The sequence below is a fragment of the Uloborus diversus genome, unplaced genomic scaffold (assembly GCF_026930045.1).
Source record: "Uloborus diversus isolate 005 unplaced genomic scaffold, Udiv.v.3.1 scaffold_956, whole genome shotgun sequence".
Classification (NCBI taxonomy): Eukaryota; Metazoa; Arthropoda; class Arachnida; order Araneae; family Uloboridae; genus Uloborus; species Uloborus diversus.
The window spans coordinates 566-27,005 of NW_026559183.1; the positions used below are offsets into that span (position 1 = coordinate 566).

The 26,440-nt window shown below is 32.7% G+C and overlaps 1 protein-coding gene across 1 annotated transcript; it reads left to right on the forward strand.

Moving 5' to 3' along the window:
* Positions 1-310: 310 nt before the first annotated feature.
* LOC129234052 (trimeric intracellular cation channel type 1B.1-like) lies at positions 311-26,440 on the forward strand (the record flags this gene model as incomplete). The annotated part of the gene is made up of 5 exons (XM_054867951.1): positions 311-485; positions 4,167-4,351; positions 14,311-14,398; positions 19,806-20,152; positions 25,257-26,440. Coding segments are annotated over 4 exons (761 nt in total), but the record flags the coding sequence as incomplete, so codon positions are not given.

A 26,440-nucleotide genomic window follows, 5' to 3' on the forward strand; every position in this document is an offset into this window, starting at 1 on the left:
TAATAAATTAGTTTAATAATAATGTACATCAAAATACCTGTCTTCTTTTCACAAACATTACAGAAGTATGCCTTCTACTACAGGAATTAAACATTTTAATTTTTTGCTGTACGGTTCTGCTCTAGAATTAAATTTTCAAATTTTCTCCCTCTATAATAGAAATTAGAAAATATAGTTGTCTTGCCATCTTAAAATGCAATTCAAGTGATTTGTATATAGAATTTTCGGGACATTTACTCAACCATATTATGTTTAACTCATACCATTTAACTACTATATGAACTCGATGTTTATTGTATAACTAATATAGAACCATTTGCTTCAATAGGTGCTCACCTCTTTTCCCGCAAGCACCCACTGGCATGTTGGGTAACCTGTATGTTATCCATTTATGGAGGTGCTATGTTTGCAAGCTTCCTATTAGGAGAACCTATCCTAGCATCTTTTAAAAACTCAAACTCCCTTTTACTTGCAACAGCGGCATGGTAGGTATTTACATATTTTATCTGCATATCATTTTGCATAATTTGCTTTTCATTAAAGAAACTAAGTGCATTGTTGAACTTATAACACTGAAAGTTGTTAACATCTGCTATGTCACAAAAGTAGTGTAGTAAAAGTAACTTAATAGGACATAACATTCACATCAAAATGGATAAATTTGAAATGCATTTGAAACACAGAAGGTATGAAGTGATTAATGATGAATATTGCATGAAATCCATCTGCTTTCTAAACAAATTTACACTTCTGCAGTACATTTTATTATTTTCGTCATTTTTCTCCTTCATGTATTGAATTTTTGATATTTTAATTTTAGGATTTAAACTTGCTTTATGCACCTATTGTGATGTTATGTTAAAAGGAAGATGACACTTATTACAGCACATACTTGTTTAATTACTCACAACACTTAATTACCACACTTTACACTTAAAAAATGGCAGTGAATAGAGCAACTAAAAATCGTAGGGCATGAACATAGCTTTGGACATCAGTGGTGTTGAGCTGTATTGTAGCACTGTTAAGAGAAGTACACAACTAGACCTCACTAGGGGTCTACGTACAAATTTCAACTTTCTAGGACATACCGTTCTTGAGTTATGCGAGATACATGTGCACATACATGCATGCTGACATCACGAGGAAACTCGTAATTAACTTGGGGATCGTCAAAATGGATATTTTGGGTGTCTATACGTTTTTAGGCATATATCCATGCCGGGTTGAAAAAAAAATCAATATTCATTCAGGGGTGAGCAAAATGGAAATTATGGCCGATTTTTGAGTGAAAATTTTTCCGTGAATACAATACTTCCTTTACTGTGTAAAAGGAAGTAAAAAGGATTGTATGTCAATATATATATATATATATATATATATATATATATATATATATATATATATATATATATATATATATATATATATATATATATATATATATATATTTACATACAATAAATATGGATTATATATCAATAAAAAAGGCAGCAAAGAATTCAAAGTCAAAAGTCATAATTATGATTTTCCTGATAAAAGTCCTGTTTGTTGTTAGCTTTTAGTCCTGGTGATCTTGCTTTTATTTATCTCACTATACAAGTTATCCTGTATCCTATTTTGTGTCTCAGAGTTTTGTTTAGGTCATATGACACTGCTGAAAAGTAGGACTCTGATACGGCCGCAAATGACACAGATATCTGTTAAGATCCAGTTGTCCTTTAATTGATCCTCAACTTGTAAGGCATCTTGCAAGTCCCTTCTGTTACCAATAAGTTCTGATGTAAAAAAAAAAATTGGGGTTTTTGTCTTGAACTCCAAAGTGCAGGTAGAAGTAGGTATGTATACTATCTGAAATAAGCCCCCTGACCCCCAGCTAATATTGTTATATATCTTCATAGCTGACTGAGAGATTTCAAGGAAGCAGTAGTCTAATAAGGGTCAGATTTTTTAAAGTCTTTATCGCACTAGTCAAGAGTTCATCTTGAAAATAATTCCATTATATTTTAACCGTACACCCTAGTGATTTATAGAGTAGGGTTCCACAAAAGCATAAAGAAGACTCAGCGTTTTACTAAAGACTGCTTTTTCAGATATTGATTATTACTCCAAGCTCAAAGGTAGGCAGCCATTCTATGTTGATCATTGCAGCTGTAAAGTTTGATGTAGCATTTTGTTAGAAATAAGTTCCCAATGAAAGAGAAGGCAGATGGCTCTAAAAGAGCACAATGTCATTTGGACAATTGTGCTGAAGTCCTGCAATGATTCTAGTAACATTCTGCTGCTCTCTCTTAGGGGATACCATATCATACATACTGAAAGACCATCAACATACCTGTTGTATGTCTTGTATTGTTAGTTTTTATGAAAATAAATATTTAAGGTGCTTTGTTCTCAGTAAGTTGATTAGCATTTTGCAAGATGCAGGACTATTCGAGATAGTGAAAAGCAAAAGGGTGTAAATGGCAAAATTAAAAATTTGAAGATAATTAGTACAAATAGTAGGGGAACCTCTCCTCTGTCTTGGGGCAAAAAATGGTACTAGTAGCCCTGGTAGGTGCTGCTTTGCAGTATGATTTAGAAAAAAAATTCAATGAAAGCCTACCGAGGACATAATCTTTAAACACGTTTAACTCAAAACTTCAAAATGTACACTTACATCCCTTTGCTTCTCACTGCTTCATATGTTATATTCATATGTACCCTAGAGATGACAGCACAAAATTTATAAAGAGAACAATTTAAATGCACACATAATACATTTAAATACATTTGCTTTTAATAACAGCATTTGAAATCTTCTTTAAAAACGTCTATTAGATTTAAAAATTTGTTATATTTTTTATTCATTTATTTTATAGCAAAAATGTAATACTAATAAATATTTGCTTAAGTAACAATAGTAATTAATGTACCTTGAAAGACAAAAATTTAAATACAAGAATGAAAATTGCATGAGTTTGATCTTAATCATATGTATAATGTTACTAGCTGTACCCGACGCGCATTCTACGCCAACAAAAAAAATACATCATTATACTGATTTTCATGACAATCGGTTGAACGGGGCAGAAGTTGCTACTCTGCAGTGCCACCTGGTGGCGAGTGGCTTCAATGAGCATATTATGCACCTTCTCCGTGGAAAAATACATATATATGTAGCAATTTTCATAATAATCGGTCCAGATATCAAGTGAAGCCGTGACTATACTCAAATTTTGTACTCACGCAGTTTGCAAGATCAATCAATCGCTGAAAATATCAAATAGAAAAAGTTTTAAATCCCCCCGTTGCATGAAAAGCCATAAAACAATAAAGAAAGAATTTATTTGTTTAAACTCAAGAAAAAGGGCAACAACTAACTTCTTATCAATGTGATCTTTCACGCGAATTAATTTCTGCAGCCGATAATTTTATTTGTATTTATCCAATGGATTGTGACTTAAATTGAAATAAAAAAGGAACTATCGATCGGATTTTTTTCGAACTGGTCTATAAACATTCCCAGTACCAAAAATAACAAACGGTGAAAGTTTCAACCAAATCTGCCGGGTAGTTTTCGAGTTCATGGATGACATACAGACAAACATTCAGTTTTATATATATAGATTATTTACTATATATTTTTAAAGTTATTTTTTCCAAAAAAAAAAGACAAAATGTTTCCAATTTTTCTCAAAAAGTTAGTTTTTCACAATCATGAATTAACAAATTTTTTCTCTTTAAAGTAGAGGAGGGGAGGTCATACGTGGCTATATAATTTTATGCTTTCTGCTCCAAAAAGCTTTTTTTTTTTTTTAAATTGTTTACAACACTTAAAAAGTTCGCCTTAAAACCCATATTTAAACAAATGCTATCGTATTTGAAAAAATGTTGGTTTCATTTGTTATAAAAGCTTTAAACTAGAGGGGGCAGGAATTAGCAAATTGGTTGAAATTAAAATAATAAAGACATGAAGTTTTACATGAAGCTCTTCATCTGGCTATCTGCTTCCTAACACCAATTTGTTGCAATTTCATGACTGTATTACTCATGTTTTGAAACTAAACTAATTATTACATTTTTTTATTTGAAATCTTGTTCAGTTTTAATTTCATTCATTAAAACTAAAATTTCTACTTAAACTGTATAAAATCATTAATTCTCCTTTTATTTTTATTTTTTAGGTACTTGACGTTTTACACGCCATTTGATTTTGCTTACAAGTTGTTCAAATTTCTGCCAGTTAAACTCGTGCTTGCTATGATGAAAGAAGTTATTAGATGTAAAAAGGTTTACGATGGAGTTAATCATGCAGCCAAAGTCTATCCTAATGGTTATTTGATTATGATTATCATTGGCACTTTGAAAGGTAAACAAAAGTTTAAATTTCAGTACCAGAATCATTATTTAATAGAAGCTTTGTTACTGTTTTAATAATAACTCCAAAGTAAAATGTATTAAGATAATGTTTCATACATATTTTTGATGACCTGTATCTAACTTTAACTTATATACTCGACAAAAATGTTTGCTGGTATTTTTCTGCTAAGTATAAAAATTTTAGCTTGTCTATTGCTGATGCTTTATCCTAAATTGTTAGATTTCTTGCAGTTTTTGTTGTAGTTAATATAGTCTATGCACGAAATGATTATAGTCCTAATAAATGAAATGATGATTACCACATGACAATGACTGACACTTTGTCTATTTAGTATTATGCTTTCTCCGTTAGTCATACCAGCTGTGATTATTGTTATAAAGTGAAAATAATAGGTGTGCAAATATGCATATTTCTCAAATGCAAATCCTTAATGAAATGAAAAAAACAAAAAGAATCATAATAAAAGTCAAGCTTGCTGATTTTGAGGTCAAAAGGATTTTCTATTAAAAGAAAAATGAAATGTCAAAAGTTTTGAACCTAGGCAAAATTTTTGCATATTAGTAATCCTCCTTTTGTAGTTGAAATAATCTTTTTAAAAAATCTTTTCAATATAAGTTTGATTCACCTCGTTATTTTTTGTGATAATTGTGTTATTACATTTTAATCATTTTATTTCTCCATAAATTCATTAAAAATGATAATTATGAAATTTTAGTTTTATTTCATCAAGTTATTAGGTTTCCAAATTTTATTCACCATTTTAAGTTAATTCAAGTAAAACAGCTTCAAATGGATTCAGATTATATGAAGCAGTGAGCACAATGAGAAGCAAAGGGATGTAAATGGACATTTTCAAGTTTCGAGTAAAACGCGTTTAAATATAACTTCCTAGGTAGGCTGTCATTGAATCTTTTTTCTAAATCATGCTGTATAGCAGCAACTAACAGGGCTATAAGTACCATCTCTTGCCCCAAGACAGAGGAGAGATTCACCTACCATGTGTACTTGTTATCTCCAAATTTTTAATTTTGCCACTTACATCCCTTTGCTTCTCACTGCCTCATATTACTAAGTAGGTGGATAAGTGGGTATGGCAGTTAATGTAGGGAAATGTCCAGTGCTACACTTAGGTCATGGAAATAATCGTATGAGTTATTATTTACAGGGTTCGGTTATTAGTCAGGCAAAAAACATTATTGATCTGGGTATCTTAATAAATTAGGATTTCAAGTTTAGTCAACAGTGCAGCATTGCAAGCAACAAAGCCAACAAAATGCCTGGGTTTATCAATAGATCTATTTCAAATCAATCTAAAAAGGTTCTCCTGCCTTTATATAGGAGTTTAATAAGATCTCATTTGGAGTATGCTGTTCAGTTTTGGTCTCTCTATCTCAGGAAAGATATTTCTCTATTAAAAAGGGTTCAAGAAAGGGTTACTAGACTCGTAAGGGGACTTTCTGACTTAGCCTATGATAACAGACTAAATAGGCTTATTATGTATAGCCTGGAGCAAAGGAGAGTCAGAGGGGACATGATTCAGTTGTTTAAATTTATCAAAATGAAAGATGTTTACAGGTTAAGTTTTTGCACAGAAAACAGGACGAGGGGTCATTATTTTAAGCTATTCAAATCTCGGGCTAACCTTTAAATTAGGAAAAATTACTTCTTTAGTACAGTCGTTGGCACTTGGAACAGTTTACCAGAAAGGGCAGTAACAAGCAAGGGGGTGGACAAGTTTAAGAGGGCCATCGATCTTCATTGGGGACTTATAAACTGACTAGGCCCAGCCTTGCTGGGCCCAGAGCCTGTTGCTGATTGGCACACTTGTATTTGTATTTATTTGTAATTCTGCAGATCTGCTTTAAAATGTCTCTTAATGCCTCAGTAGTTCGGGTTATTTTCCTTTTCCTTCGTATCAAAGGAAAATCATGCACTTGAAAATAAACACTTACTTGACTTTCATAGATTGACAAAAAATTAGTTGCAGTTCATTACTGTTTACACTGCCTGCATGTATGAGAATCTTAATTATCCATGCTTTTTTCGGTTTTCAGCCACTTGTCTGAAACATCAAATGCAACTAAGGCAAAGGGATCCCAAACTTTTCCAAGTAATGATATTCTTGGAAATATTAATTTTCTCATCGTTCATTCTACATATGATATTGATTTGCAATATAAACATGCAAAAACAGTAGCTGTCAAGGTTTGAGACAATATGTGTTTCTGTCCTAACTTTTTCTGTGAGCTAAATTTCTTATTGCTGTAAATGTCCAATAAATACACGAACTGAGACCATAAAAACTTTATTTTGTAATATTTACTCTATATTGATTTTGTCCCCTTCAAAGTACTCTCCATATGCTGCTGTTCACTTATTCTACCTTCTTTTCCACTGTTCAAAGCACCCTTAGAAGTCCTCGGCTGAGGCTTTTTAGTTTTCTCCTCATTTCTTGCTTTATTGTGTCCAAATCTTCCCAGTGATGTCCCCTCATCTCATGTTTGCATTTGGGAGTAGGAAAGATTCACAGGGGGCAAGATTTGGCAAATAAAGAGGATGATCAAGGATGGTGATTGAATTTTTGTGTCAAGAAACTAGCGAACAATCAATGCTGAATGTGCAGGTGCATTGTCATGGTGGAAGATCCATCCATCGCCTTGAGTCAAATTTGGTCACACAACACAAGCAATCTCTCAGACATTGATTGATTTATTGCTCTGTGATTTGGTCAATTTCCATTTTTGACAAACAGTAAAAATAAGGACAACAGAAACTTAACATAACTAGCACCATACACACAGTTCCACAATCCGCCATGTGCTGATAGCTCATTAAGTCTCAGGCAACTGGCAGGGTGCAGCACATTACATTCTCTGGACATGAACACTTTATGAGAGACAAGGCTAAAAATTAGTTGTACAGTCATAGAAAAAAAAAACGAAACACTTTTAATTATTCAGCCATTACACATGCTAGAAAGAAAAGAAAGATGTCATCCAACTTGGTTTAAAGTCTTCTTCAAAACTACGTAGGTTAAACTTTGATAAGGGACCATATACGAAGCAAAATGAGCACCAACTCTTGATTTTCAAATAGGAACCCCCATTTTTTGCTACATAATTATGTTTAGACAGCAAAATTCAGCCAGGGTACGAAATTTCACTGCATTGCGTGCAGTAGAACAGGAGTTATTAACAAAAAGCGTTTTAGGGACCGTCACCACATTGAAAACGCTTCTTTCAAGGTCACGGCTTATCAAGTAACGGAATGTAAACAAAAAAGAAAAAAAAATTAATTTGAATTTTGAAATTTTGAATTCAAATTATGTTTTTCGCAGTCACGAACTGCCTCAGGACCCTACGCATTGGAGTTATTGTTTCTAGAAACAGCTACTGTTCCCCCAAGCCAGCCCCTCCTCTTGGGCGGTTACGTGTGCATAGTTGTGTGTGTGTGTGTGTGTACGTAGACCTGTGTGTATGCACGTAGGTGTGTGTGAAGTCGTGTGTGTGTGTGGAAGCGTGCGTGTGTTTAGGACATGGACGCCTCCGATCAGGAGAAGCGGATAGCTCAGGACCGGGGAACAGCCGCGCCTGTAGGACGGCGGGCGATGGTGCTGCGGGTCCAAGCTGAAAAAGGAACCGGATGCCAAGAACGGTCAAGTTAGGACAATAAGCAATCGGGATTGCTCAAAAAAAAAAGAAAAAAAAAATTAATTTGAATTTTTGGCATCTTGAATTCAAATTATGTTTTTCGCAATCACGAGCGTGTGTGTTTGTGTAGGCGCATGTGTGTGGGTGCGTGGGTGCATAAGTGTATGTATGCATGTGTGTGAGTGAGTGTTGTGTACGTGCGTTTGCGTGTAGGTGTTCGTGTGTGTGTGTGTGTGTAGGCGTTCGTGTGTGTGTAGGCGTTCGTGTGTGTGTGTGTGTGTAGGCGTTCGTGTGTGTGTAGGCGTTCGTGTGTGTGTGTGTAGGTGTTCGTGTGTGTGTGTAGGCGTTCGTGTGTGTGTAGGCGTTCGTGTGTGTGTGTGTGTGTGTGTAGGCGTTCGTGTGTGTGTAGGTGTTCGTGTGTGTGTGTGTAGGCGTTCGTGTGTGTGTGTAGGCGTTCGTGTGTGCGTGTAGGCGTTCGTGTGTGTGGGACATGGACGCCACCGCCCAGCAAAAGTGGATTTCGGGGGACAGTGCTCAGGACCAGCCGCGCCGCCGCCGGTGGACGGTGGTGCTGCAGGCCTGGTCCAAGCTGAAAAAGGCACAGACGCCAAAAACGGTCAAGTGAGAACAATAAGCAATCGTGATTGCTCAACAAGATTATCCAGTACAATTCATTTTTTTTTTTAAGTTCTCTTTTTTCCATAATTCGATACTTTTTGGCCAATAATGTTGCGCCACAAAGCGATTTACAGTCGCAAACTTTTTTTTTTTTGAAAAAAAGGTTAAAATATTAACTGATGGTCTATCTGTATTAACCTAAGAAAGACGGATTGGGTTTGACTGGTCCATCGTATATATTGTTGCTTAATAAAACGAGAAATGACAAATTGAAAGTAATGGAGCTTTTTGCTTTTTGTAATATGAACCTACTGGATTGCTTATATAATCATTGAGCAAATTAGCCTCATAGAAATGAAAATATCCAACTTATACCTAGAATCATGATGTGAATATGTTTAATAAATGTATTGCACCTATGTTACAGGTTTATTTTCGAATGAATATAAAGTCTTTGATGTAAAATGGAATTGCGCGTTTTTAATTTCGCAGAACATTGAAAGAAGTTTGAGCCATCGCATACAAAAATATATCGCACAACGTGGGAAGACGCAGAATTAAATGATTGGAGACTCGAGCGAGGCAAGGTCCATTTATTCCGTGAAAATGTGCTCTAAATACATAAAATGAACGAAGTAATAATCTAAAAAATAAAACAGAAACAGGAGAATATAAATACCCGTTAATGAGCAAACCGTTCATACTCGAACTTCATTTGGGAAAAATTTGGTTATTTGAAGTAAAACTGGAGAAACACAGTAATTGTTTTAGCGGCTTTTTTGTAATCAAAAACGAGAATTTGTTTCAAATCCAAATTTGATGCGAAAGATCATAATGCGTGATATTATTAAAGAAACATAACACAATTGGCGATTTTAGTTGAACATGTAATGGCTCTTAAAAGCAATTTAGGAAAATAATTTCCCAATGCTGTTTCTAGCAACGAGATTCGAGATGGTCCAACCCGTAATTTAAAGAGACAAAGTTATTTTAGCTTAAACCAAGGTGAACCGAAATCACACGTCTTGTCATTTCTCTGATTTTGTAACTTTGCTCTTGCAAACAAAGCCTAGCATTATTTATGTATCGCGAACCACATACTTGCAAACGAACAGTTTCTATAGTACAGCTTCCCCTCAGGCGATTTTGACGATCCTTAGGCTACGATTACGTCCTTGCTGTGGATTTGGCAGACTGAAATCGGAACCAACTCGTATTGGGTGCAGAAGTCATGTCATTGAAGCTGAGAGCGTGAACAAACTGGTAGGTAAAGTAAATTTATCTGCTGTATATTTACGGCGTCCTACTGGTGAGATACATTTTCTTCATCCACCAGTTTATAAGCACTCTCAGCTTCAATGACATGACATCTGCTTCATTGTTCGGTTAAACCTAGTTCAGGGCTGTTATACTCATTATTTGGACCAAGAGCCACCTTCGAATGGGTTAACCAAACCGCAATTTTATTGCAGTAAAGACCCCTGGCCACATTCGAAGCTGGTCTAAATGGCACGTTGCTTGCTTGAAGTGCAAGATCAGAAAGCAGAATTAGAGTTCCAGTGGCATAAAGTTGGATCAGATATTGGATTCTGAAAAATGATCATTTAATAAGATACGCATTCAGTAGTTGATAACAATAATTTATTATAACTCTCCTTTTCGATACTTTTCCATTTATTCGAAAAAGAAGAAAATAATTTGAAATTTTATCTTTGTCTTGCGAGATTGATTTTAATGTCAAATGCACGGACAATGACACAGAAAGTAAGTAGAAAAATAATATTCAAATTATAAATTAAGAATAGACAAAAACTCAACTTAATCTAACACCCAAAATTAATGTTTTGTTAAATCTTTGACAAAGTCAAAAAAAAAAAAGTTTACAATTAGCCACAACTAGTACTTTTGTGCAGAATACGGGCTCAAAGCACGCGGCTTACTACTGCGACTGACATTTCCTCTCCTAGATCTTAACACATTGAAAATTATTCAAACACTTTACCAAAATAATAATAATAATAATTCCTTAAAACCAGCAAACTTATCTAAAAGCAAATATTACCTATTGACCCATCTGTACTGTTAAAGAGGAAATTTCACATTGCCAGCTATTTTTCGAGTGTTTATCCTGATTTGGACAAGGCAATAGTTTTTCCTTTTAGCAAATTATCACCGGGAAGAGCCATTAATTCTACACTGCCTATTGCAACATGATTAGCAAGACAATGAGGTTTTATTGTATGTTTCTATGAAAAAGTTGTGCATGTTTATTTTATTTTCTGAGTTATTGTTTTAAAAAAGGCAATGGCTCAACGCAGAAAGAAAGAAAAAAAAACAGTTTTTAAGTGTAGCTTTTAATTTTAAAAGTTCTATAAAATATTCTTTTATTAGACAATGAAATAGTGTTTTGCATTGTTTACACATTGACGTTTGAACGATATCTAGAAAAAACTGACGGTTGCATAAGTATAGCGCAAAAACTACTGAATAATTTTAGCTCAAATTTTGGATTCCCTCATAAGAGCTCTTCTAGATTGTTTCTCTGTTAAAATATAATATGGTTTCAGATCATATTTTTTTCAAAAAATATTACAATAATTCATAAAAAAATTAAATTTACATTTTTGGTGTTGTAAATGATGTTTTTATGTTTGGGTCAATTCATATTTTGATATAAAAAATCAATATTTGCTGTGCCTAATCTAGTTTTTTCGTTATGAGCAAACATATCAAAATACGTTTTAACATTACGAGAGGAATTTTTCAAAACTCGATTCTGAAGAAACGGCTGGATCGAATTCAACAAAATTTTGTATACAAAGTTAAAAAGGGATGCTGATCACAAATAAGTGATAAAAATTTCATTGAAAAATTTGAAGTTGATGCTCCTTTTAATATGAAGACAACCCCTTAACCCATTAATGCCGGTTTCGAAAAAAACAATAAACTGTGATAATTTTATTAGTATTTATTTATTTTATGTCTATATATTATAATTTTTTTCCCGGTTGGTATATTTTTGTACCAACCGGCATGAATGGGTTAACAACAATTTTTTAACATAATTGTGTAGAACTTTTTATTCCTGAAACAATAACACCTTACACGTGTCTCTAGTGTCAATAGTCTTTGAATATGATCGAGTGTTTCGTTTTTTTTTCTATGACTGTACCATTAACCTAACAACAGGACTATCTCAAGGTCAAAAAAGACTAGGGGGTGTATGAAATTGGCAGTCCCTTAATTTTTCAAACACACCTTACAAAGTGAATGGATTTCAGCTTTTGTTTTATGAGGGAGTAATTACGAGATGTAAATATTAGAAACATGAATCTAACCCTAAGTATAGTGCTCACTCAGAAATAGTGTGGCCCCTCCCCCAAAATTGTTGTCTTGAAAATGTATTTTAGATAATCTTTCATGTTAAGAGAAGACGTGGTCCCGGGGGAGGGGGGAGCACTCCTCAATCACATTTTGAAATTGATTGTTTAAAAAAGCTATTGTGTGTTATCTTCAATTATGTAAGGGAGAGGGCATTCGGTGGTGTCAAATCATAAAATTTAAGTGTTGTAACTCTAAAAACAGTTTTAAACAAGCTTTGGTGATGTTGAGGGAAGGAGAAATCCGAGTGCGCAGCCATAGAAGTTTTCAAATGTGTATCCTTAAAATATTTTAATGATGATCTTTGGTTATATTAGGGAAGAAAATGTTCAGGGAACTCCCCCGACCACTTTTTGAAATTGAAACTTTAAAAACCCAATTGTAAATCATTTCTTATTATGTTAGAAAGAGGAGGGTTCTGGAGCTCTCCCCAAGAAAACTTTCAAAATGCAGTTTAGACAATCTTTGGCAATGATAAGGGAAAGCATTATTCAGGGCCTAGACTGACAAATTTTCAAAATTGAAGCTTCAATGATGTAAGGGGAAGGAGTATTTAATAGATCTATTTCAGACAAATCTAAGAAGGTTTTTCTGCCTTTATATAGGAGCTTGGTAGGACCTCATTTGGAGTATGCTGTTCAGTTTTGATTTCCTTATCTCAGGAAAGATATTTCTTTATTGGAAAGAGTTCAAAGAATGGCTACTAGACTAGTAAGGGGACTTTCAGATTTAGATTATGATACTTAACTTAAATGGTTTAATATGTATAGCGTTTAGCAAAGGAGAATCAGTGGGAACATGATTTAGTTGTTTAAATTTATCAAAATGAAATATGTGAATGAGTTAACTTTTTGCGCAAAAAGCAGGACGAGGGGTCATTGTTTTAAGTTGTTCAAATCTCAGGCTAACTCGGAAGTTAGGAAAAATTACTACTTTAGTAGGGTTGTGGGTACTTGGAGCAGCTTACCAAAGAGGTGGTAATGAGCACGGGGGGGGGGGGGGAGCTTTAAGAGGGCCATGGATCTTCATTGGGGACTAATAAACTGACTAGGCCCAGAGCCTGTTGCTGGTCATCACATTTGTATTTTTATTAGTTCTCTAGATCTCTCTCTCATATAGGCAGATATACTGGTTCAGAGACCTGTCTCAAAACATTTTCGCATCCCCTTTGTCGATCTTTGAACTACGTAAAACATTTATCATATGTATTTTTAAATTCCCCCTCGAGGCCCTTTGAAAAAATTGCAGGTGTCCCTGTTTTTGATTAATTTTGAGAATCATTACACATGCTGCTGAATTCTTTAAATATTGTGCTTTTCACATGAACTTATTAGTTTCCTGTCAAATCTTTCTTTTTCTGGATTTAGAACACTATTATTTTAGGGTTGTCCCCTCAGGAGACACTAATTTTCTTAAAAAGAAAACTTAGGGTAAATTTTTAAACATTTTTCTATTCTTTTCATACGTGTTTAGAACCAACTAACACAAAGGTTTTTTTTTTCTTTTTAACACCTAAAATTAGACCTATTTCATAAATTCTTATTTTATGAATGATAGTCAAAGATGCCCCCAAAACTTCATTGTGATGTGCCTCTAAACGTGTAAATCAGCCACTGTGAGTAGGTTATGTCAGTTAGAGGAGATGTTCATGGGCCGACTTTGGTAATGCTTTTTTTCAGTGATATGTTTGCCTGCTGTCCTTTTTGGGTTGCGATTAAGAGGGGGAACAGTATCAAGAGAATGATGCAGGGCTCCCCAATTTCAGGGAGTCCTGAGGTCTCCACCAAAGGGGAGTTTGAAAACTAAATGTAAAATTCTGCATTTTGAAACCTCTTAAAGGAGGACTGGAACTAAAAATTTCCATAAAAAATAGGCAAACACAACTTTCCTAAATAATATTCAAAGATTGCATTTGCTTTCGAAATTTCGCCGAAAAGAATCCTTTTTGACACCTTAATTCTATTCACCTTTATTTCTATTCAATGTTCCTAAGATCGCAAAGGTTTCCTTTCTGTTTTTTTTTTCCATCGCCAAAATGAAATTGGTGGCCGTATTTCTGAAAAACTGGGGGGGGGGAGATGGCAAAACCCTTCTTGGTGACAGCCCTGGTGTCCCCCTCCCCCCAAATGTTTAGTCACACTATGCCTCTGTAAGCAGCAAATATTTTTAATCATTAAAATCCTTCAAAATTGTTTATTTCTTGACATTTACTCAATTTAAAGTATGTTAAGTAATTCCTTGCTGTGTAAGTTTGTAATGTTCCGAAAATTATTTCCATTATGTTTGCTTTTATTTTAGGCAATGGCACTGCATTTTTGAAAATCATTGAACGATTATTAAGAGGAGTGTGGACTCCATCAGCAATGGAACTGATGCAGATGAGTTTGTGAGTATTTTTGCATTACTTAATAAGCTTACTTCTAGTGTATTGTGTCTTATTTATTTGTCTGTGCCGAGCACACAGATTAGAACTTTTGAATCCTGTCAGCTTGGATCTTTAAGGTTCACTTAAGCCAGTACTATTTGCCATTGAACAAATTATAGCATTTAAGTTAGATGTGAAATGATTCACTAAAAATTCTACATAGATAAATATCACTCTATAGGCAATGTAAACATGTAAAAGGCTATACAATATAAAAAATATTTTATTGCATCAAAGTCATTCTTATTACAATACTGCTGGTAAGTTTCCTACAGATTATGATAATGTATTTTAACACTGATTTTAAGCCTAAGTGTTTAATTAAATTAAAATATTTTGAGTCTTTTTAGCATTTCTAACTAAAAATTGTGGTACAATTACTTTACCAAAAAATATTTTTTTAATTAATTAACAATATTTTGATTACACACAGGGTTCGTGATATTTATCAGTCTGTATATATGAAAAAGCAAGATATCATCTTGTCATTTTTTAAATTGTATTAAGAATTCTTTTAAAGAACATTTCTTCCAAATTTTTGAAGGATGAGATTTTTCCGGCTTTTGCGGGAATCCCGGTTTTTTCTGTTGGCTTTTAAAAACTTTCCACCTTTTTTTTTTGCCTGTTTCAGACTTTATTTATCTCAAAAATCGGAAAAAAATATGATTTTTTCTAATTTTCGGTCTTTGATTTCCTATTTTTCTATTTTTTCCTTGGAATCTTCATCCTCCATGATATCTGCCAAAAGCATATGTTTTAGAATCATGCCAACGACGTCAAACACGTGCTGCACCGAAGTTGCTTGCCTCGTTTGAGATTTCAATCTTTTTGCATCCTGCATGTATTTCAATTATTTTTAGTGTTGAGTGCTTTTTTACTATCTGCTTTGTTTATTCATCATTTCAATAATATTTTTATTTCTTTAATTTATTTTAGAAAAAATGCAAAAGTCAATCAAAAAATGTGACTTAGCTCCCACAGTCTCGAATTTTATTGAAACTTGGCATGGTTACTTTTTTTGTGCATTTAAGAAAGTGTAAAAAATATCTATGGTGAATCTCAAATGGTTTATGCTTTACAGCCTGTTAAAATTTTTGAGATTTCATGATTAAATGAGGCAGCTGCAAGTTGTTCTTTTGATTCTGAATCGTATTAGGAAGTTTTTAAAAACAAATTTTGGGTTCCAATGCAAGGAAAAAGATAACTAATTATTTATATACATATATATTTATTTATTTTCAATTCTTACTATGAAAAGTATTTTCTTCCACATAAAAAAAATTTGGATTTTTTCTCTCTGTTGTAAATTTTTACTCTACAAACAGACCTAATTTTAAAATTTATGTTCTCACTCGTAACTCACTATAAACTCAAATGTTTTTAATGAAAAAGAATGTATTTGTCTCTAAAAAAAATATGAAAAGTTGACACTATTGTGTGATGCAGCCAAGATTGACCTCTGGCTCCCCGAACTCTTTGTTCAAGAAATCAGGGGTTAGAAATTGTTGTCTCTTTTTCAAAATTTAGATTCATTTAAGTATAAATGCTCTTGCAAGAAATGGTACAATGCAGCAAATTGTGCAAAATTATTACTTATAACTTATTTAAATGCGTATTACCTTCAAAACTGATAAAGTTAGCCATTTTTTGTTGAATTTTTGAATATCATGGCTTCCGGGTTCTTTTTTGATGCGGTTTTGGATATCATTCCTTTTATGCAATTTTTTTGGATTTCCTCCTTTTTGCTGTCTCCACTCTCATCCCTGATATTTGCAACAACTTTTGCATTTTACTTTAACAAATATTAGTTCTGTATCTATTGCAACCTTTGGTTTATATTGATATTATCTGGTTTACTTGCTGATTCGCGACACGTTCCGAAACTTGTGAGGCTCTGCTTATGGTATGCTGCTCCCACTCACTGACAAAGAAGCAGCTTGTTTGTTCTTATAATGTTGTATTTGTTTGTGATCTTTTATTCGTTTACATACCTACATTTTTCTGCCTTTTTAAATCTTATATATATATTATATTTTTTGCTGAAGACTTTTACGCTCATTGTTTTGCTTCGCCCACTTTTTGGTTGAGCGTTTTAAAGAGATCACCAAATACTTCCTTTCTCACATCCTTTCTGCTGTAATCTTTACATCCAGGTTTTTGCTTATTCACACATTCTTTCTTGGGCAGAAGGCAAAAAAAAAACTTCTTTCTGTTGGAGGGGAGGGGGGAAAGGCTTGAGGGTAACTGTGCAATCATTAGTTATAGCTCGTTGTGTGCTGGGTTTTCACGCATCTTAAAATCTGGTTGTTTCCGCTTAGGTAATGCTATATCATTTTTGTCTACTATTGCATTCTTCCTCTTAGACATTGATACCTTTTGTAGACTATTATTTTCAACCCTTCTTATATTTAATTTTTTGCTGAAGACTGCCGCACCAGTCAAAAATTTTTATCCAGTTTCATACAAGGTAATTTAAGCCAACATCTTTCGAGATAATTTAGTTTTAATACTTACTAGGCTTACCAAAGATGTAACTCATAAAGATTTAAATGAAATGAAATTAATTAAATTGCTTTTTGCAATTTCATTATGATAGACATGTAAGTATGGGAAATTAAAGATGCTTATACTCAAAGCATGACATTGTGTTTAAAGCTGTTTTATTTTTTTTTTAGATTAATTGAATAGCATAAATTTTTATGCTAGTGCTTATAATGATTATCAAAGTTCAAAGCAATTAAAGTTCTTTTTTAGTTTTTTTTATGGATTTTTATACAAAATTCCAATATTGCTTTGTAAAGATTCAAAATGCTCCTCAAAACCATCACATATGCTCTACAAATTATTTCTCCAAGGTTGGCAATCTTGGTCAGAGGGGATAATGGTACCAAAAGGAATCCCTTCATGAATTAATATATAAAGATAACAGAATATCAGCCATTCCCCTTCACATTTTACTGAGTGTTAACTTTTTGTAACAAAATTGCAACTATGGGGGTAGTCCAAAAGTAGTGGCCGCTTTAGAGGGAGAAAAGTTAAATGTGAGTTTGTCACAATCTGAAGGGAGAAAGTAGCAAGAGTGCAACGTCACAAATTTTGGTTGAAATAAAAACATTTTTTTTTTGCAACAATATGTTTGTATAATTTAACATCACCTGTGACAAGGGGAAGGGGAAAAGCAGGGTTGGCAATGTTCATAATGTTATTTGTTAAGAATTTATCTATACAAATTGCAATTTCTTAAGATAACGTAAATGTATTTGGAAGTGAACCTTAAGTACATGCAGTTAGATCTGTAAACATTAATTACACTTGATACATTAATAATTAAACTATTTAATACTATGATCAATTTTTATTGGAACAGCACAATTTCTTAGCATTCTTACCATTTGTATTTAACAATTTACAGCCCTCAAATAAAGTCTGGTAACTGTTTAAGCAGATAAGTAGTATCAAAATAATCTAACTCATGAAAATTAGTCTAGGATAATTTTCCAAACAGAAATTTTTGGTTTTAAATTATGACTAGTAGTTATGTATGTGTAAACCACTTATTTGGTATTTTTCTTGGCAGGAACTGAAAAAGCGTTTTTCTTTAGCATTTGTAGCAATGCTCCTTCATATTGTAGCAGCATTTCCTGTAAATATATCTGTCAAACTCATAACTTGTTATTGAAAGTAGTTGTTTATTTTCTCAAAAATAAAATTTCTAATATTGATAATGTCATCTACTCTACAGTTGATGTAACTATTCTTAAAATATATAATGCTAATTAAATATATTTGGACTTTTAATAACTGTTATGTTTTCTGTTCGTTTTGTCCAGTTCTCTCCATTTTTTCCAATTCCGGAAGTGTGACACTTTGTGACTATAGAGATAGGTTGTTTAAGTGTGAATCTAAAAAATTGATATAATTTACAGCCAGCCCCAATAAAAAAATGTTTATTTGGTTCCTTCAACTTCACCATAGATTGGATGTGACAATATAAAGTATTGATAAATTAAAACCCAAGAATATGAACTGACTAATGAACTTTAATAGTAAATTAATAAAAAATTAAATATAAATCAAAATAGCTGTGCTCATTTCTTCAGGCGTGAAAATCTGAAACCAACTCAACGTTGCTATCTGCAAATGGAATTTTAGACTTATGCTCTGAAAAATTAATAAGCAATCACACAGGGAAGATGCAGCTAAAATAATTTAATTACACTAAAAGCAGTACCAAATAAAGCAAAGCAAAGTAAAATTGCAAACAAAATGTCAGTCTAAATGCACTGAAAGCTTCAAATGTAAGTAAACATTGAAATGGTAGCCAACCCCATGTAAATTGAAGTATATTAAGAAGTATATTAGGGATTTGTCCCACCTTGCTATTCCCAAAGACCACAGGTCTGACAAAATTTTCACCGCACCACTGTTATGCCTTCCAACAACAAAAAAAACTTTAAAACCAAGTGCCATTGTTTTAAGATAAATTCCATATATTGCATTTTGTTCCAATTTGTCAACATATTCATCTATATTTGTATTAATCTGTATCCAGTAATTGTCCATTTAGAAGACAATTGCCCAATATTCTGCTCATAACTTCCATAACAGCTCTTCACTAGAGAAATATCCTGTGTGATTTAGAAAAGAAATACCACAACATGTGCAGGTAGAAGGTTGCAGCTAAGCTTAAGTCTCAAAGGGGGCTACACCCCATTAAGGACCCCTTTTGCAACTGCTTAGCATTTAGAGACAATGTTGCAATATCTTGACAGGGCCCACTTAGACGTCACCCCATAAAAATCATGGTTGTTTAGATACGCAGACAGATACACACATGCAAATGTATTTTAATAGTTTGTATTTTAAAATACCTCTATTAAGTAAAGCCTTGTAAGATGCCAACAACTGAAAGGGATTCAATGATATATTTCAAATCTCAATGCACCAGTATTGATCCTGCACAGACAGACAGATGCACAGATTTTAACAGTATAGATAGATGATTTCTCTAGACTTGACAATATCTCGTCAACCAAGATGTCAAAATATATTAGTTAAGGAGGTCAATTTTTAAATCCCCAAAGCAACTCTTGATGGTATGGATAGTAACTAATATATCTAGTATTTAAATCCTTGGAAGGATGAGACTATGGGAGAAAGCTTCCCTTGAATGTTCTTAACGTAATGGTAGTTGTTTCAATCCTGGTCAAACATGCAAACATGTGCAGATTTGGTTACATTACTAAAATGTTTATTTATTACTGTAAACATAATTTCTAAATGTTTCTTATGAAAGGTAACGATGTAGGAGCAATATATTAGTTATTACTGTTATCATTGTGTAATCTTGTTATTTTTTCTTTTCTAGCCCTACTAAGGCTTGTATTGCTGCCTCCATTATATTTGTTTTGGATAAAAAGACTGATATTATTTCCGCACCTCACGCTCTTGTTTATTTTGGCATTGTCATTTTCTTCATATACTTCAAATTATCATCTATGTTACTTGGAATTCATGATCCATTTGTTCCTTTTGAAAATCTTTTCTGTGCCCTCTTTCTGGGAGGCATATGGGATACGCTTGCTAGACTTCTCACTCCTGCCAGCAAAGGTGACCAAACATCTGTTAAAAGTGATGCAGCTAAAAATGGTAAAGCTGACTCTGCAAAGAAAAAGGAATGAACTGTTCTTTAAAGTTTATTTGAGACATCCAAATGTAAGAATTAGTTTTATTATTTTTTGTGCTATCCTTTTTATTTATGATTGTTCTTTTGCTGTTTATTCTTATCTGGTTGTTGATGATGTTCTTATTAAGAATTACCGACTGTTGTAACAAACTAAATGTACCTAAAGAGTTAATGAAATTCTCACTAGATTAACACTAGAACTGCGGATGGGGTCATTTTGACCCAAAGCAATTTTGTTTCCAATTTCCTCAAAAAGTTACGAACGAAATTGAAAAAAAATTCGTGACTTTTCCTATTTTCATACCAATAATAATCTGTGAAATTATGATACGTTAAATACTTACCACTTTTTTGTTTTTTATACTTATACCTAAAACCGCGGAATGTGTCATTTTGACCCCATTATCATCACAAGCACTAAAGTTGCAGTTCAACGTTTCTTAGAATAGGAAAAGCTTTTTCAGTCCTCTCTCCATTTCCCAGATGAAGGCAGAACAATACTTCAAGATCAGTAAATTGTTACTGATAACAGAAGTGCAGGTGGGGGGGGGGCGTCTGCAGTATTAGTAACAAGTGTTGCAGACGCTCCCCCTCCCCTAACATTATCATTCCTTGTGGGGAAAATGCGTCTGGTTAGTGTATTCAAGGAATTTTTTCTGATGTTTTTTCATTTTGCCGTAGAAGGGAATGTGGTGAACTGGCGCACATCCGGCTCTTTATGACTTCACAACTGGTTGTTCGTATTGCCTTGGATAGCTTGATTGTACCAGTCTATTCGTTTTTTGGCGTCTTGTTTACACGGAGATAAAATTGATCTGATGTGAAAATGGCTGAAAGAAATGGCGTAAATTAACAGTTAGCGAAGCCCTCGAATATATGCAACAATTATCGGAAAATGAATCTGAAAACGATAATGATGAAGAAATTGTTTTCAGCGATGATGAATATGTGCCCCCAGATGAGGAAAATATTTCCTCGGATGAAGATACGGTATCTAATTTTTTTGGACAATGTACTAGCAGAAATACTACTTCTGGGAGGAAAAGACAATATGTACATAAACGAAAAAAGTTGTCAAATTCAAATCCAGATGAAATAAAATCTGGAACTATTGTTACAAATGACGAGGCCCTCGAATATATGCAACAATTATCGGAAAATGAATCCGAAAACCATAATGATGAAGAAGTTGTTTTCAGCGATGATGAATATGTGCCCCCAGATGACGAAAATATTTCCTTGGATGAAGATACCGTGTCTAATTTTTCTGGACAATGTAATAGCAGATAAACTACTTCTGGGAGGAAATTTACACTACAAAGTGAAATGAATAAATGATTAAAGTTAATGGGAGAGAATTTTATATCTTACTATTATATTGTATAATCTTAGTATTACTCTTGTTCATCAAAAATATTTTTTTACCTCTTTCTAAACATCAAAGAACCCATTTTAAGCTTCGGGTCAAATTGACCCCAGCCCGCGGTTTTAGGTATACGGAAATTTCCGCGGTTCTAGTGTTAACGATAGCATTCCCTAAAATTTCTCATGAAAATGAGAGCTGTATTCCATAAAAGTTCCTTTTATGGAAAAAGGTAGCCACCCCGTAAATATCCCCCTTTGAAAAAGAGAACTTGCCTAAAAATCTCCGTTAAATTAAGAATTTTTGTGCCTAAACTTCTCCATTACATTAAAAACAATATAGTTCATAAGAATCTCCACTAGATTAATAACAATTCCTAAAAATCCCCATTAGCTATCAAGAATAATAGTTTCTAAAAATCTGCATTAGTTAAGTGCAATAGTTGCTAAAAAAAATCTCTATTAGAGTAAATACAACGTTTTCATAAATTTCCATTAAAATAATGACAATATTATAAAAATAATCATAACCCTATAATTGCTCTAAAAATCCTAATTAGAATAGGGACTGCAATTCCCAAAACTCCAAATTGAAACAAGGATAATATTTCCTCAAATCGTTCTTTATATGAGGATAACAGTTTTGTAATAGTGTTAGCAATCCCCCTAAATATCCCATTAGAAGAAAGAAAAGTCTCTGAAAATATCCATTTCTATAAGAACAATAATCCCTAGAAATCATCATTAAAACAAAGACAACATTTCCTAAAAATGTCCTTTCAAACAAAAACAGTAGTCCCTAAAAATTACCATTAGAATGAGGAAAAAATGTCTCTACAACTATTCTTTAAATAAAAAATCCTTTGTGGAATAAAGGAGGGATAACTACAATCCTTTGTAGAATAACAACTTTCTTTAAAATCTTCATTAGAATAAATGTTGCTGTTCTTAAAAATCCCCATCAGAGAAAAGAAAACAATCCCTGAATATATTCATTACAATAAGGATATCAGGGTGTTGAATAATAATAATGATTAGAGACCTCATTATATGCATTTATACTCATATATTTAATCATTCTTAGTAATCATTGCATATTTTATGTAACATCTGGCTATTCATATTTTTGCTATATTTTAAATATTTTTGGGCAGGGTAGTCAGAGATTCCATGAGAAAGATAGCTGTTGTATTTTTAATGATGTCTGAGATATAATAAATGACTTGAATAGTGCAGAGGCATTAGCAGTTTGTCAGTTCAAGGAAGCATTTTATATTTCTGGTATTTAAAAAAAAATCTGTCATTTGCACTCATTTTTTGTACATACCTAGAAGTGTTAAAAAGCTTGAAATTTGCAATTTAGTGTTGACTGAATTTATTCAGTTCATGAATGAAATCTGCCATTGAACTCTGAATTGCCAGAGGTGCTCCCATGAAAATTTAAAAAGTTTAAAAACACTTTGAACAATCCAGGCTCTGTTTTGTATTAATTTGATAGTATTGTTAATTGTATGGGAAAATTTTTGCTAGAAACTTAGTTATTGCAAACACCCAAATGCAAGTACTGCCTAGTTATCTAATTAGAGAAGAAGCAATCTTTTCTCCACTTATAAAAATATTTTGAGGGATCAAAGACGATCTTTCTACCAATTATTTAGAAGAGTGTCTAATTGTAAAGCATTACAAGAGTAGTAAAATCATAAATATTTTTTTAGTTTCATTATTTTATCGCTGATTAGGTTGTTCAATTCTTATATTGATAATTTATGAATGAAATAAAGCACTAATTATATGCTGATTTTTAAATACAATGTATAAAACTTAATCATTATTTAATGTTGCATAATTTGACAATTTCCAGGGATATTTTAAGCCTTTTACATGCATATTTCAAGTTTTTATATTGCATATAATCCAGTCTCTAATAATGACATTACATCACTAGTCTCCTATAATCAGCAGTACCTCTTTGAAGAACAACAGTTCTTAACATAAATAGTCCATGTGAAAATCTTTGTCAAAACAAGGTCCTCTAAAACTGTCCATTAGAATGAGGACATCAATTCTGAAATATCCTCATAACACTGATATACAGTCCCCAACCATCAACAATAGATTAAGGCCAGCAGTCGGTAAAAATTCTCATTTGTATTAGGACTACTTTCTCTAAAAATATCTTTTCATATAAATACTACTGACCTGTTGAATAAAACTTAAAATACTGAACACTCTTAAAATCTTCAATAGAATTAATGCAACAGTCAATAAAAATCCCTATCAGAGAAGGGAGAAGTCTCTAAACATCTTCATTACTTTTAGGACAGCAGTCTGTTGCAAAGTAATGATATTACTTAATAATAATGAGCAACGCCTCTTAGATGAAGAGCAAGAATAAAATGTCACTCTAAAACTCCCAGTAAAAACAAAAACAACAGTCTAAAAATTTCAATTGAATAAGGACAACCATTCTTAAATAATATCAAGATTTAGTCAAATAATACCATGTTAGCAAAAGAACGAATCAATACAACCTTGTAACAATAACAACAGAAGTCCCAAAAAATCCCCATCAGAATAGTGACCATGGTTCTTAATTGGCAATAGTCTCTCTGAATATCCTAAAATCTTTATTCTTGCACTCAAAGGAGTTTAAAAACTCCTTGTATTTTAAATCTTTGCTCCTCAAGTTACCCAAAAAGGTTGTCTACTCTGATTCTCATGAGTTGCTCAAGCAACATTATTAATCAATAGGTTTTATATTGTTTAAATTGTGTCATTTCCCTTAGTAAAAGAAGTTTTCTGGTTTCAATGCTAAATTAATTGTATGTTATTGTACTTCATAACCTTAATGATAGAGTGCAAAGTAAGTACAGATAAAATTATAGCTAATCAATATACTTTTTAAACCTTCAATTTGGTTGAATTTTAAAACATTTTTTCTACAATTATGCTTTTAACATTAGAAGTAATAGTCAGCAGGCCTGTCATTTCAAATTTTACCATGGGGTGAAAGGATTAGTAATGCTTATTACTACAAAACTCATGCACACATACAGGGTGAGTTTAAACTCTTAGTCAAAACTTTAAGGGGTCATTGAGGGGGTGATAAGAGGTAAGAATCACGTAGGAACATATGGTCACAAACGCAATGCTGACGCACTATACATGCACACGTTGCAAGAAACTGATGGATGCAAAACAGGTCACAAAATTTTAGTTTTTAATAAAGGTTTAGAGCAGTTGTTAAAAGTTACTGCCTTTAGTAGCTCTAATGTTCATGCATCACAACTAAAGTGCAGCAATGTATGAAAGTTTGTCAAAATGGCTCTTTATTGTGACAGTGAGTGTTTTGTCATTGCAATGTGCATATTACTGCTGCAGGATCCAAATTTCAACTACCGCTTTAAACCTTTCGAAAAAACTAAAATGTTGTGTAAAATCGTCTTTGTGTAATATATAATTGTGTGACCTGTTTTGAATTCATCAGTTTCTGACTGTGTGCGCATGTAGCATTGCATTTGCAATCATATGTTTCTACATGATTCTTGCATCTTACCCTCCCTTCTAATACCCCTTAAGGTTTTGCCCAAGAGTTTAGACTCACTTTGTATATGAAAGTACATTGATTTCTCAAAGCCAAGGGAGTCAATTACCCCCTCTCCCTTAATGACAGGCCTGATACTCAGATATGTTGTTATAGCTGCTGTGGTCAACAAGCATGACTATATACATAAATTATGTAATTATAATGAACTTTTTTATTTGTTTCAGAAATTTTCAAGTACACAACTGCTCAGCAGTGAAACTTTTTTTGAAATTTTCTGCGGATGAAACTTACCAATTAACCAATAAGGTTTAAATAATGGACAATATTTTCGATTGTGCAATATGGGAGGTGCTGCCTTAGAAATGCAGAACTTTGTGACTATTTTTAATGATATATAAAAATCCCTTTTGTTATTTGAGTAGAGTTTTAGACAAAGTTGTATTTGACGTCTTTCGTTGAAAATTACTGAATACCATTTATACATCATTTTTCCCAAAAATTACACTTAAGCAAGGTTCCTCTTTTATTAGTCCTGTGTATGTGTTAATTTATTTTCCTTATCTTTAAATATTTTGTCTATATTTTTTCAGACTTTATTCTTCACTTTATATTTTTGTTTTATTCATTGCCAAAAAACTTCAAAGTCATTGAAAGCCAAATTCCTCAAGATGCTGTAGTTCAATGTGTCTGGAATTATTATAATTCTAGTCAATAGATGAGTTTTGTTCAGAAACAAACTAGAGTGTAAGACACATTTTTAGGGTGTGTTGAATATGAAGAGTAGATTTTTTGAATTATGTGAGGCTTTTTTAAATCATAGATCTCAAGTTAATCTTATAACTGCCTTAAATTCGACTTAAAGTAATTGTTATTAGTTCAAATGTGTGTTTGATTTATGTCCTTTAAGCACAAATTATATCTCTATTGATATAAAGTATCTGTTTGTGATGTTTATCAGTAATTTTTAAGTACTTAAATTCATATGCGTAATTTTACATCCAGTTTAACTTAACATCATTTGCTAATTTTAAATTATGAGTTTTATCAATTTTAAGAATGAATTGCCAAATGTTTCATCAGCTCATCTATAGTGTTCCGGATTGTTACTTATGATAACTATTAAAAATTAATTGATCTTTTGTAACATTTTTATTATTTTGTCTTACCTGTAAGATTTTTTATGTTGTAATCAATTTAAATTATTTTGAGTAATTCTGGAAGCAGAAACAAAAAATCATGTTAACATTTGCTATTCCATTACTGTTTTCTTTTTCTTTTTAAATATTCCATTCATTACATGTATTGAGAGTAATTCTAAATCTGAATTCTTTTATTTGCTCCAAATCAATATTTATTGTGTTAAAATCATGTTCAAAATCTTTTAAAACAAATAAAATAAATAATCAAA